General features: G+C 42.7%; 1 protein-coding gene across 6 annotated transcripts; it reads right to left on the minus strand.

Annotated features, from left to right (window-relative positions):
* Window positions 1–10: 10 nt before the first annotated feature.
* zgc:158403 (tetratricopeptide repeat protein 39A) lies at window positions 11–13,475 on the minus strand. 6 transcript variants are annotated; one of them, XM_036941192.1, is made up of 19 exons: window positions 13,361–13,475; window positions 12,533–12,597; window positions 11,439–11,558; window positions 10,794–10,925; window positions 9,916–9,974; window positions 9,754–9,830; window positions 8,977–9,041; window positions 8,589–8,688; window positions 8,405–8,470; window positions 8,043–8,151; window positions 7,811–7,878; window positions 7,464–7,523; window positions 7,142–7,303; window positions 5,356–5,447; window positions 5,119–5,239; window positions 4,881–4,992; window positions 4,549–4,663; window positions 3,977–4,093; window positions 11–918 (listed from the first exon to the last, which is right to left on the minus strand). In XM_036941192.1, exons 2-19 carry the CDS (start codon window positions 12,565–12,567, stop codon window positions 807–809), a joined length of 1,722 nt encoding a protein of 573 aa, XP_036797087.1. In that variant the 5' UTR covers window positions 12,568–12,597; window positions 13,361–13,475; the 3' UTR covers window positions 11–806. The 6 variants fall into 6 exon arrangements, with proteins under 6 accessions (XP_036797087.1, XP_021413781.2, XP_036797086.1 ...); XM_021558106.2 differs by having other exon boundaries at window positions 11,439–11,543; window positions 13,361–13,473; XM_036941191.1 differs by lacking the exon at window positions 13,361–13,475 and having other exon boundaries at window positions 12,533–13,311.
* Window positions 13,476–13,944: the final 469 nt, after the last annotated feature.

Below are 13,944 nucleotides of genomic sequence, written 5' to 3' on the forward strand. Positions count from 1 at the left end.
TTCACATTCGTAAAATGAAGTGGTGATCCTAACTGACCTAGAACAGGGAATTTTTACTAGGATTAAATGTCAGGAATTGTGAAAAACAGTTTAAATATATTTGACTAAGGTGTATGTAAACTTCTGACTTCAAATGTAGCATGACCTATTGATTAAGGTTCTTCTACATCTACTAATACATAAATGTTAATACATTTGTTAAAATAACTTGGATCAAAGCAATGTCATACGTTATGTTATGTTATGTCTGTCTTACTCAGTTATCACTAAATGGGTGCTTTTATCAAAATGCTTACAGTAATACTCAATCACTTTTGGAGAAGTTAAAAGCAAAACTCTACCTCACAACTTACATTGTTAATAAGTTCATTTCAACATGTTTTTCCCCACAAAAAAATGTGGATATACCATATTCAAATTGTTTTGAGCAACTGCCTCCCAATCTACTGTTCTGGGTAACCAGTACAGTGATATAAGTACCACACATTCAAACACTGAAGATAGAAGCTGAACCTAACTACAGATGTAGGATCAGGGTGTTCACGCAGTAGGTGGATAAAATGCCTCTGATCTTGAACCAGCAGGTAGAGGCAACTTCTACCAACTCCCATTCAAAACTCAAGTGTTTAAATCAGGGAAAGATCACCATCCGTGAAGGACGGAGACTTTCACCACAAAGCAAGTAACATTTGGAGGCAGTGATCAAAGTGGCTGAGGATGTATGAGAGAGCAAGTCTTCCCGGAACGTCTACACATGGCAGGGGAAGCAAGTCCAGTGCTTGCTCAGCACAATGACACCTGTTATACTACAGTGGTGTGATTTCATCTTGGTCACTAGTGTCAGCCTTGAGTTTGGAGAGAGCAGCATGGATCCTGAACTGGGTGCGTGACTCCATGGAGTACTCCTTGTAGTTAGTTCTGAGGGAACAGAACAAAGTGGATAGGAATCATGAGTAAGACTTAGTAACATTGTATGTGTACACCCAAAGCTCCAAAGGTATTGGGACAGTGACATGTTTTGGCTCAGTACTCCAGCACTTTGGATTTGAAATGATACGGGTTAAAGTACAGACTGTCAGCTGACGGTCTGCACTTTAACCTCATCGTCATTGTATAATTTAAAATTCAAAGTGCCGGAGTACAGAGCCAAAACAAAAAGTCACTCCCAATACTTTGAGCTCACTATTTTGCTCTACAGGACCAGGATTGGTGACTGCTGCAAAATAGTGAGCTCAAAGTATTGGGAGTGACTTTTAGTGTGCAGGATTTTGTTCCAGTCTAGCCTCAATACAACCAATTCAAATACAATTTTATTTGTCACAAGCACTTAACAAAAATAAGAGTTAACTTCATTGTTGGTTAAGAAAATATTTATAAAACAAACTAAAGTTAAAAAAATAAGAGCAACAATAAAATAATGCTATATACAGGGGGTACCGGTACCAAGTCAATGTGAGGGGTACAGGTTAGTTGAGGTAATATGTACATGTAGGTAGGGCTAAAGTGACTATGCATCGATAAACAGTGGGTAGCAAATAGTCAATGCAAATAGTATGGGTAGCCATTTTATTAGATGTTCAGCAGTCTTATGGCTTGGGGGTAGAAGCTGTTCAGAAGCCTTTTTCACCTAGACTTGGCACTCCGGTACCACTTGCCGTGCAGTAGCAGAGAGAACAGGTTGACTAGGGTGGCTGGATTATTTGCCTATTTTTAGGGCCTTCTGACACCGCCTAGTATAGAGGTCCTGGATGGCAGGAAGCTTGGCCCCAGTGATGTATTGGGCCGTACGCACTACCCTCTAGTCTAGTGCCTTGCGGTTCGGAAGCAGAGCTGTTGCCATACCAGTCGGGATGCTCTCGATGGTGCAGCTGTAGAACTTTGAGGATCTGAGGACCCATGCCAAATCTTTTCAGTCTCCTGAGGGGGAATAGGCATTGTCGTGCCCTCTCACCATTACTGTCTTGGTGTGTTTGGACCATGATAGTTTGTTGGATGTGGACACCAAGGCACTTGAAGCTCAACCTGCTCCACTACAGCCCCGTTGATGAGAATGGTGGCGTGCTTGGCCCTTTTCCTGTAGTCCACGATCATCTCCTTTGTCTTGATCACGTTGAGGTTCTCCTGGCACCACACTTCCAGGTCTCTGACCTCCTTTCTATAGGCTGTCTCATCGTTGTTGGTGATCAGGCCTACCACCGTTGTGTGCAAAGGTAATGGTGTTGGACTTGTGCTTGGCCATGCAGTTGTGGGTGAACAGGGAGTACAGGAGGGGACTGAGCATGCACCCCTGAGGGGCCCCCCGTGTTGAGGATCAGCATGGCAGATGTGTTGTTGCCAACCCTTACGACCTGAGGGAGGGCCGTCATGACGTCCAGGATCCAGTTGCAGAAGGAGGTGTTTAGTCCCAGGGTCCTTAGCTTAGTGATGAGCTTTGAGGGCACTATGGTGTGGAACACTGAGCTGTAGTCAATGAACAGCATTGTCAAGTAGGTGTTCCTTTTGTCCAATCTCTATTGAGTGCAATAGAGATTGCGTCATCTGTGGATCTGTTGGGGCCGGTATGCAAATTGGAGTCAGTCTAGGGTTTCTGGGATGATGGTGTTGATGTGAGCCATGACCAGCCTTTCAAAGCTCTTCATGGCTACAGACGTGAGTGCTACGGGATTCAATCTTAGTCCTGTATTTACGCTTTGCCTGTGATGGTTCAGAGGGCATAGTGGTATTTCTTATAAGCGTCCGGGTTAGAGTCCCGCTCCTTGAAAGCGGGAGCTCTACCCTTTAGCTCAGTGCAGATGTTGCCTGTAATCCATGGCTTCTGGTTGCGGTCACTATGGGGACGGCTTCGATGCACTTATTGATGAAGCCAATGACTGATGTGGTGTACTCAATGCCATCGGAAGAAACACAAAACATATTCCAGTTTGTGCTGTAGCTTAGCATCAGTGTCATCTGACTACTTCCGTATTGAGTGAGTCACTGGTACTTCCTGCTTTAGTTTTTGCTTGTAAGCAGGAATCAGGAGGATATAATTATGGTTAGATTTGCCAAATGGAGGGCGGGGGAGAGCTTTGTACACGTCTCTGTGTGTGGAGTAAAGATGGCCTAGAGTCCCCCCCTCCACTTGTGGCACATGTAACATGCTGGTAGAAATTAGGTAAAAAAGATTTAAGTTTCCCTCCATTAAAGTCCCAGGCCACTAGAAGCACTGCCTCTGGATGAGCATTTTCTTGTTTGCTTATGGCTTTATACAGCTCATTGAGTGAGGTCTTAGTGCCAGCATCGGTTTGTGGTGGTAAATAGACAGCTACGAAAAATATACACTCTTGGTAAATAGTGTGGTCTACAGCCTATCATGAGATACTCTACCTCAGGCAGGCAAAACGTAGAGACTTCCTTTATTTGATTTTGTGCACCAGCTGTTATTGACAAATAGACAGACTGGCACACCTTGTCTTACCGGAGGCAGCTGTTCCGTCTTGCCAGTGCATGGAAAAACCAGCCAACTGTATATTATCCATGTCGTCGTTCAGCCACGACTCAGTGAAACATAAGATAGTTCCCCCCCCCCCCCTTTGGTAGGATAGTCATGAACGGAGCTCCTCCAGTTTATTCTCCAATGATTGCACATTGGCAAATAGGACAGATGGTAGAGGTGTCCCCTGTATCTGCAATACTTGTTAAAGAAAAAACTTTTTTGTCCAGTTCGAGGTGAGTAATCTCCGTTCTGATTTCCAGAAGCTCTTTTTAGGTCATAAGAGACATGGGAAAAACATTACGTACAAAATAAGTTACAAATAATTGGTTAGTAGCCCATAAAAACAGCAGCCATCTCCTCTGGTGCCATTATTTTCAACTAACCAATCAACAATCTTCATTAGTTTAATAAGGTGTTTTCATGTCGAGCTGGAATGTAAGCCTGCTACATCCTACTACAGCTTGCAGGCTGTATTGGAACAACCAGTAAGAGATGACTCACTTGGCTTTCACCAGTAGTTTGATGGCCTCCTCCTTGCGGCCCATGTCTATGTAGACCACACTGAGCTCCAGCAGAGCGTTGGGCACTAGGTAATGGTCAAACTTGATCTTCTTCTCACTGGAGGTTAGAGAACAGATGGCCATATCATCAACCTCTTAGTTGTTTACACTGAACATGTTCAACATATCACTGACTGTTCTAAAAACACATCTCTAAACATTATTCAGAGTGCATTTCACTGCTATGAAGTCCTACCCTCCTTCATAACACTGCATTGTTCAACTTGCTATGGATAAAACATTGGTGTGGTTTAATCAAACAAAGAACATATTGTTTGATTAAATAACATGAAAATATTTCTTTTTGGCATGGATGAGCTTGTTAAAAAAAGTGACACTCTGGACCTAAGGAAGAATAGCTGCTGTTTTGGCAACGGCTAATAGGGATCCGAAAAACTATAAACAAATGTTATAACCTCTCAGCAAACATGTATTTACCATTATGTTATACAACACCAGATTCCAGGTGTGTATAAATGAAAGATACCCGGACTAAAAGATTCCCTACGTCACCTGTTGTACACCTTGTTGAAGCATTCCTCTGCAGCCTGAATGTGTCGCTGGTTCTTCAGACACAGCCCCTTCAGTAGGTGGATCACACAGCGGTCATCCATTGAATACTCATTCACTTCCAAAACAAAACACAGATGATAAAACCATGCATTCAAAATTACTCATCAACACAGGCTCAAGCAGAATGCGTGTAGAATCAGTCTTTATCCATTCTCTTTTGGTGATATTATAAGAGTGGTTATTGCTTTATGACCAGCTTAGGCAAGCAGGCTGGTTTGGACCAGTTCAGTCTGACTGCCTGAAACTGGTTAGCCCCAGACATGTTGCAATACCAGGAGATTCCAGCAGGGTGCGCTCTGCCTCCACCAGTGTTTGCAGCATGCCCTCGGTCAGCTCTGGCCGCTTGCTGATCATGGAGAAGCCGTTCCACATGTACATCATCTCCTACAGCACAGTGTAGCAAGAGATAATACTGTCAGAACCACAAATACAAGTGACCCTCACCATTTTAGCAACATATTTGTGCATGTCTTTATGCAGCTTTGCGAATGTGTGTTTGTGGGGTCTCACCAGCACAGGTACTGGGAGCCTCACTGGGCAGCTAGCTTTGTAACGTCTAGCCTTGCGAATGGCAAACTTCTCTGTGGGTGGAGACTTCCCTGCTATCTTTTGCTTGAAGGTGGACACTCGTCTAAGAGAGTAGGCAAAGACAGAAAAAGAGAAGGGGCCAGGAAAGAGGGGTGATCACAATGAAATGGGACTGGGGAATTTCAAGTTATGTTTTTGTTGTGATGAGCATGCGTTTACCTGAAAAGCTCCACCTCATCTTCCCCAAAAGGCCTAGCCTCCCCCGGAGCAAGCATGCTCAGGTAAGCAGCCTTCATGTACACATACATAGCCTGAAGGAAAGACAAGCCTTATTCAGTCAGGACTCAGTCATACAGTAAGTACAGTTGTGGCAAAAAGTTGAGAAAGACACCAATATTACATTTTCAAAGTCTGCTGCCTCAGTTTGTATGATGGCAATTTGCATATACTCCAGAATGTTATGACGAGTGATCAGATGAATTGCAATTAATTGCAAAGTCCCTATTCCCATGCAAATGAACTGAATCCCCAAAAAACATTTCCACTGCATTTCAGCCCTACCACAAAAGGACCAGCTGACATCATGTCAGTGATTCTCTCATTAACACAGGTGTGAGTGTTGACGAGGACAAGGCTGGAGATCTCATGCTGCTTGAGTTCAAATAACAGACTGGAAGCTTCAAAAGGAGGGTGGTGCTTGGAATCATTGTTCTTCCTCTGTCAATCATGGTTACCGGCAAGGAAACACATGCCATCATCATTGCTTTGCACAAAAAGGGCTTCACAGGCAAGGATATTGCTGCCAATAAGATTGCACCTAAATCAACCATTTATCGAATCATCAAGAACTTCAAGGAGAGCGGTTCAATTGTTGTGAAATGGCTTCAGGGCGCTCAAGAAAGTCCAGCAAGCGCCAGGACCGTCTCCTAAAGTTGATTCAGCTGCAGGATCGGGGTGCCACCAGTACAGAGCTTGCTCAGGAATGGCAGCAGGCAGGTGTGAGTGCATCTGCATGCACAGTGAGGCAAAGACTTTGAGGATGGCCTGGTGTCAAGAAGGGCAGCAAAGAAGCCACTTCTCTCCAGGAAAAACAGGGGGAAAAAAACAGGAAAAACATCAGGGACAGACTGATATTCTGCAAAAGGTACAGGGATTGGACTGCTGAGAACTGGGGTAAAGTCATTTTCTTGTTTGGGGCATATGGTAAAAATTTTGTCCGGAGAAGACAAGGTGAGCGCTACCATCAGTCCTGTGTCATGCCAACAGTAAAGCATCCCGAGACCATTGATGTGTGGCGTTGCTTCTCAGCCAAGGGAGTGGGCTCACTCACAATTTTTCCTAAGATCACAGCCATGAATAAAGAACGGTACCAACACATTCCCCGAGAGCAACTTCTCCCAACCATCCAGGAACAGTTTGGTAACGAACAATGCCTTTTCCAGCATGATGGAGCACCTTGACATAAGGCAAAAGTGATAACTAAGTGGCTCGGGGAACAAAACATCAATATTTTGGGTCCATGGACAGGAAACTCCCCAGACCATAATCCCATTGAGAACTTGTGGTCAATCCTCAAGAGGCAGGTGGACAAACAAAACCCCACAAATTCTGACAAACTCCAAGCATTGATTATGCAAGAATGGGCTAAATATTGACTCTTTGCATCAACTTCATGTAATTGTCAATAAAAGCCTTTGACACTTATGAAATGCTTGTAATTATACTTCAGTATTCCATAGTAACATCTGACAAAAATATCTAAAGACACTGAAGCAGCAAACTTTGGAAAATAATATTTGTAATTCTCAACTTATGGCCACGACTGTAGAGTTTAATAATGTTAAGTCTGTTGTGGGGATAAAAATATTGCATTGGCTTTAAAAGCCATACACTTAGCGGGTAGGTCAAATTGACTGAATTCAATTAAGAGTGTCTGCTCAAGTGGTTTTGTGTCATCTTAAATTGGGTCCTAGGCTGTACTCAACACTACAGCACACTCTCTTGCCTTGGACCAGCGGCTCTCATTGCTCAGTAGGTCAGCGTAAAAGTAGGCCATCCGCCACACGCACTTGTAGGTGAAGCACCACATTAGCTCCCAGTAGCACATGTGGTGAAACTGCTTCCACTGCTGCTGAGCTTTGCAGCCATCCTCAAACAGCACCACCGCCTGGTGACATATCATCATTACAGTACACCCCACCAGCAAACCACAGGCCCACACTGATCTCATTCTAGGCCTATCAATACAAACACCACTGCTAAATATGACTGAAAAAACAGACAGATAACACAAATAGTATAACATAGATATGTAGTTTGAGGCTCACCTCATCGATGTTCCCCTTGATTGCCTCAGCCCTGCCTGCAAAGAAGAGAAATATGGCCCCCTGAAGGGAAGTGGAGAGAAATGTAAACATTCTCTGATAACACCATATATAATACTTTGGCGGTGGCTAGCACTTGTAAAATGACATACTTACACAATGGTAGCTCAAGCATCTCCTCTGACTAAATGACCTCTCTCTTGGTCAGTGCATTACTTACCCACATTACAAAACTATTACTTTAGATTGTGTTTGCCCAGGAGTCTGTTGGTATCAGTACGCATTGTGGTTCCATACAGAGTTGAGTTTGCTTTGGGCTGGGTGAGAGCCTGGGGAGGAGTGTCACTCACCTGTGGGTAGCGGAGCCGGAAAGGCTTCAGCAGCTTCTCAGCATCAGCCACGTCCCCCTCACCGGTCCCTGTAGAGTGATAAAGAACTGAATACGATGTATGGACAAAACCAGAAACTCAAACACAGTCTACTCTCTCGTTCTTTATCTCTCGCTCTTTCACACGTGTGTATGTAATTGTGTCAAGTCAGTTGTGATCTCCATTCACTTCCTGGTTGTGAAGAGTAGAGTACCGAGAATGAAGGTGAGGAAGGTGTAGTAACAGAGCAACAGCAGGGCACACAGCATGGAGCGCAGGTTGTTTGTAGTGGCACCATCATTCAGCTGGGACAGACCATACTCCTGCACACAATAACATACAATATATACTGAGAGGGGGAGACAGAGACAACCTGTAAAGCAGGGCTGCCCAACGCTGTTCCTTTAGAGCTACTGTCATGTAGAGCATCTGGCAAACCGGATTATAATAATGACCTGCTTGTTAAGGTGAATCATGTTAATTAACTACAGCAGGCTAGCTCTCCAGAAACAGGGTTTGGCAGCCCTGCTGTAAACCAATCACTTTCTAGACATGAGTTACAATGAGCAACTATACCTTGTCTCCAGAGAAGCCAGCAAACTCTAAAACTTTGAGTAACCGAGGTGGAAACATGGAAAGAGTCTGGAAGACAGTACAGAATCCTGTGATACAGCGTAAGGTCTGACTGACACGTGCTAAAACACACAATTATCTAACAAATTGACCATTAATGGAATACGGGGATACTTGTGGGACATACCAAGTTGAATGCTCCGATCCCAAAAGACACTCCTCCCTCTAAGTGAATGTGGTTGGGTCCTTGGAGAGAGCTGTTAGACTGTAAGAAGGTGTGCAGCTCCCTGTGTCATAAAAGGCAATTATGTCATTTATAGTCTAACATGACTATATTATAGGCTGTAATAATGCCTGATTATTACACAATAAAAACACATCTAAATGACAGATAACGACAGACACTTACCAGAGAAAATTGCCATTACTGTTATAACATCTGAGCACAGTTTTATTGTAATAGCAGTTCATAATTTGGTAAACAGAATTATTGATTCCACCTGCTGATTCACAATCACACTGTGTGAGCCTGTTTAATGTGAGAACCATTTCTGCCCTTTCTCCTGCAAACTTACTTGTAAATCAGATAACTGTTGCGTACTTTGATTCCTCCTTTGATAAAACTCACCATGTTCTCATCCTTGAGGAAGAGGGAAAATAAATGAGAGGACAGGGGAAACCTGTTGGATCGCTCTTTAAAAACTATGCACACAGACGCAAAACACCAAGAAGCAGGAAGGCAAACAACCACAATGTGTTTCATCGACCGATATCCAATCAGTTGGATACAGTTATCATACATACAGGTAACTGTCAAAATCAAGGAAACACAATAGGGCCACCAGAACAGCTTCAATGCTCCTTGGCATAGATTCTACAAGTGTCTGGAACTATATTGGAGGGATGCAACACCATTCTTCCACGATAAATCACATAATTTGGTGTTTTGTTGATGGTGGTGGAAAAAGCTGTCTCAAGCATCACTCCAGAATCACCAATAAGTGTTACATGGGGTTGAGATCTGATGATCGAGAGACAGACATACACATGCACCCACTTTAAAGCCCTTATGCTCCCTTGAGACCCCTCTTTCAAAGTAACTGATCTCTTCTAATGGGCAACTAGGACCTCTTTTATACATTATCCTAAGCATGATGGGATGTTAATTGCTTAACTTACTCAGAAAACCACACCTGTGTGGAAGCAACAGCTTTCAATATGCATTGTATCCCTCATTTACTCAAGTGTTTCCTTTATTTTAAGATTTACCTGTGCATTAATGCTAAACATCAGCAGTGTCATTAACCAGGATCAGTAAGATTTATAGTGGAGGACAGGAGGACCCGTCTTACCTGTAGGAAGGTGAGAGCAGCCCTTTGGAGCAAGCATTCAGCATAACACGCATCAGCATGGAGAGCTTGGAGCTGCTCTGCAAACCCACACACACGGTCAGTGGCTATTTGAAATCTGCCATAATAATAGGCTGAGATGCCCAATTATAAAAGCGCTCTTACCTTCAGTTAGACGCTCTCCAGGTGATTTACTGATATTACTAGGGGACTTTCGTCGAAACCTAAGAAGAAATGAGACCAACTATGAGCGTAAGACTGAAACAATTACATCTCATTGAGCAATGCATGTTTCTCATGTTAATGACAAGGGCATTAATGTGGAACATTATAATAACACACAACAGCCTTTCAGCCACCTCAAGCAATCTCAAGTGTCCTTGCTTGCTGTAGGCCAGGGGTGTCATTCATTCCATGAAGGGCCTAGTGTCTGTAGGTTTTTGCTTTCAATTAAGCCCTAGACAACCAGGTGTGGGGAGTTCCTTACTATTTAGTGACCTTAATTCATCAATTAAGTACAAGGGAGGCACAAAAATCAACAGCCACTCAGCCTAGTGGAATGAGTTTGACACCTGTGCTGTAGGCACCTCAAACTCACCTCTGGACTTCGAAGCCAATTCCAGTGCTTGTTTTTATTGTTCCCATCTAAATCAGGGACTGATTTATACCTGGCAATTCATTCTCAGGTAGAACAGACAACCAGCTGGCTCCTGATCTCGTAGGGTAAGAGTTGAATACCACTGCTGTAGGCCATCAATAGAGCTGCTCTGGCCATGCAAACACAGGCAAATTCCAGCCGGGGCGCAAAGAGACCTGGTTGCCATGTAAATGCTCTCATTTGCCTGCAGGTTATGGCTGATGGACAGGAGACTAATAGCTCTGGGCATATTAGGCCTCACTGTTAGAGGCCAGACCAACTGTCAGAGTATTCCAGGATTTCCCTCCATTTACCTTTTCTGGACGTTGCTTGTGTCTATAATATGAACTAATGTGTTAAAGAGGACATGAAACAGATGAGTGTCCATGTATAGTAGCATCCTCACCTCTGGCAGACCTCCTGGGCACTCTTCATGGTGTTGCCTGCATTGACGATGTCATCCTGCTGGAAGGTCATCATAGCCTGCATCTCCAGCACAGTGGCGTAGATCAGAGCATGGTACATGCTCTCTTTCACCCTTCAACGCAACACACAACATCATCATACACACTTCACTGACAATCAGAAACAGCAAGTATTTATTGTCCAGCGAACATTTTAATTTCCTTTCAAAAAGAAAATGTGCCTTTCTTCCAATATATGGCTTCACATATCGATAATGAGAAAAGACAGAGTAGCCAACAGACACCTAATTATTTTCTTGTTTCACTCTAGCAGTATGGTGTTTATTTTCCAGGGCCTCTGTTCTGCCCGTTGAGCCCTGGGCGTCAGCTTCAGTAAACACTCCATATCCTGGAGAAGTGACGAGGCCTAATGCTTTGGGTAGCAGGAAGTGTGACACTTCACTGTACTACACCACAATACCACTGTACATCACACCTCAACGGTGATGATGCTGCACTAAGTTACACACCACTCAACGACAAATGGCTAAAGGCTGCACAAATATACCCCAAGACACCCTGTACATGCTAATTGGCCAATGGAGAGTTTGAAGCCCACTTTAGTCCAGAGAGAGTGGCACTGTTACCGTGGCCGCAGTTTGTCCAGGCTCTCACTGAAGTGGTTGTTGAGGAAGAGGTCCAGGGCCTCCATACACTCCTCAAGGCACACCTGCAGGGTCATCTGTGAGGAGCTGTGCACACACACACTACAATGGTTACATGACAGTAAGTATCAGCTTTAGTATTCTCTCTTCCTGAGAGAGAAAGAAAATAGGTAATGGAAGGACTCTGAGGCCCATAGGTAAGGTAAGTTGCCTGTAACCGTGTCAATACACATGCACCCATCTGTTCACAGCAGTCTGCACACACTGCTCAGTGTCTCTTACCTTCATTACTGCATTGTTGGGTTTAGAGCTTGCAAGAAATGCATTTCCTTGTACTTGTGCACATAACATTAAAACCTGGTACGGATGGATCTGAAGCTCTCTGATGTACAGTAAAAAGAAAATGTAAAAATATCCTTTTGGCCAAGCTAGTCCTGTCAAAATTCTCAAATGTATGCATTTATTTAGAGTCAGAACTCTTAGAAATAAGCTGCAAGATGATCTAAGGAAACATGCCTTCTTGTACGACTTCAAGATAACAACATTACAGTGGATTTCCCCCTCCACAAAGAGCTCGTCAACATATGTGAGGAGTAATATGTGGAAACATGAAATAAACAAGAACTAAACTGAAACTACACTTCCCTTGACAGGAATAAGTTAGAAAGGAGGAGAGAGTCATTCTAAAATAAATAAGATATCTTCAGCTATTAATGCATTGGTTGGTCTTTTGTTGAATTATTTGAATAGTCATGAATCAGATGTACTCCATCCAAAATAGATTTATCAAATAAACCCTCACAAAATATTATTAAACTACCATCTTGACCCTGTCCATCTCAATGTCAACACAACACCAATGTAAAGAGGAAAATAACTTTTTAAATATCTTAAATAACTTCGGAATAAAGTAATGTAACAAAGTCACTTGATCAATAAGTACTTGTACTGACAATATATAAAACAAACCTGCGTATTTACATTAATTAAATTGATGTTGAATAACTAACATATAAACCGAACAACCAAGTAAAGTTCAGTACAGTAGGCCAAGCTGTCCCGACGTTGAAACTTACTTCGCCGCAGCAGGTGCATTTTTCCCATTGGACATTTTTTCTTCCGGGCACTCTGCCCAAAACACCTGTCGAAAAGTAGCCTACTCAGAAGGGTTTGAGGAAAAACATTAACTAGCAAATTGTCTTAATAACAAGCTGAGTGGAGGGTTGATTGATTCTGCTTTAAGAACAGAAGTTGCATTGAGCTGTGGAATCTTGTTGGGATTGTAATTTGAGAAGAGTTACAGAGAAGCGTCAAGTGCTCGAAAACTGTGTGGGAAAATAAACGAGGACTGGATCGACTCCTCCTTCAACATCCGTAAACTCATGTCTAGAAGGGATATTGCTTTTGTCAAATTGACGTAAAAAGTATATATTTTTTGTAGTCGCATTTTAGCTAACCCTAAACATTTTCGTAACGTTAACCTAATTATCCTAACCTGCAACATCAATTATCCTAACCTGCTGCGTAAGTTCTCCTAAAACGGCTACGAAAATGTTTTGACAGAAGCTGTATCCCTTCCAGACAAAACCGTCTCAATGCCACGAACACTTTGCAAACCTGCCATAACCTTTAATCAAAGAACATACATAATGTCTCGACGTCAACATGGCTATTTCTTCGTTTATTAGTCATTAGTCTATAATATGGCCATGGCCCATTTTATGCATATATTGGCAAAATAATAGGATAAGAAACTGCAGTTTTCTAACAGCCTACATTTTATATTAAATCATTAATTCGGGATTATATTATGTGTGTTGTTTGACTCAGAAAATGTCACACGCCAAGCCTCTTATATGTGACCCGTTGCATATTAACAAGGTTCTGTAAACTGTATAACTCACCGGAGATGGAAAACCCTAAAAGTTAACACCAGTTCAAATGAATTCCAGTCTCACTGAAGTTACATAGAGCCCCACAGTGGAGGTGTCAATATACCATAAAACCTAGCGGTCAAACAGGGAAATGGTTCCAGTCGTTATTCCACCACTCATTTCTTACCTTCTCATCCAGATCATTGCATTTGTAGTACTTTATGACAGCCACATTAGCAGTTTATTAGCGTTTCATTTTTGGGAGGTAAATACATGCAAGGTTATTGATAAAAGTTACCTTGTCCTAGAGAGATTTACAGTTATCAAAATGTCACGCCAGGGTAGGCCTTCACGAAACACAGCCCTTATTTGAAGTGTTTCTAAAATCCCCTATGGAAAACATTTAATGTGGAAAAACAATTGTAACCATTTGCCCGTTTTATGGGTATTATAACTCACACGGTGGTACTCTATAACCAGCTGTTATAAACACCCCCATTTCTTTCCATTTGATCACTGAAGAATTATTGTACAATAATGTGGACTGAACACCCTTTTAATTCAGTTAGGAATGAATCTAAAGCTCAACCGGCAAGGTTACACTATTATTCAAC

This window comes from Oncorhynchus mykiss, chromosome 13 (assembly GCF_013265735.2).
Source record: "Oncorhynchus mykiss isolate Arlee chromosome 13, USDA_OmykA_1.1, whole genome shotgun sequence".
In the NCBI taxonomy this organism is placed as follows: Eukaryota; Metazoa; Chordata; class Actinopteri; order Salmoniformes; family Salmonidae; genus Oncorhynchus; species Oncorhynchus mykiss.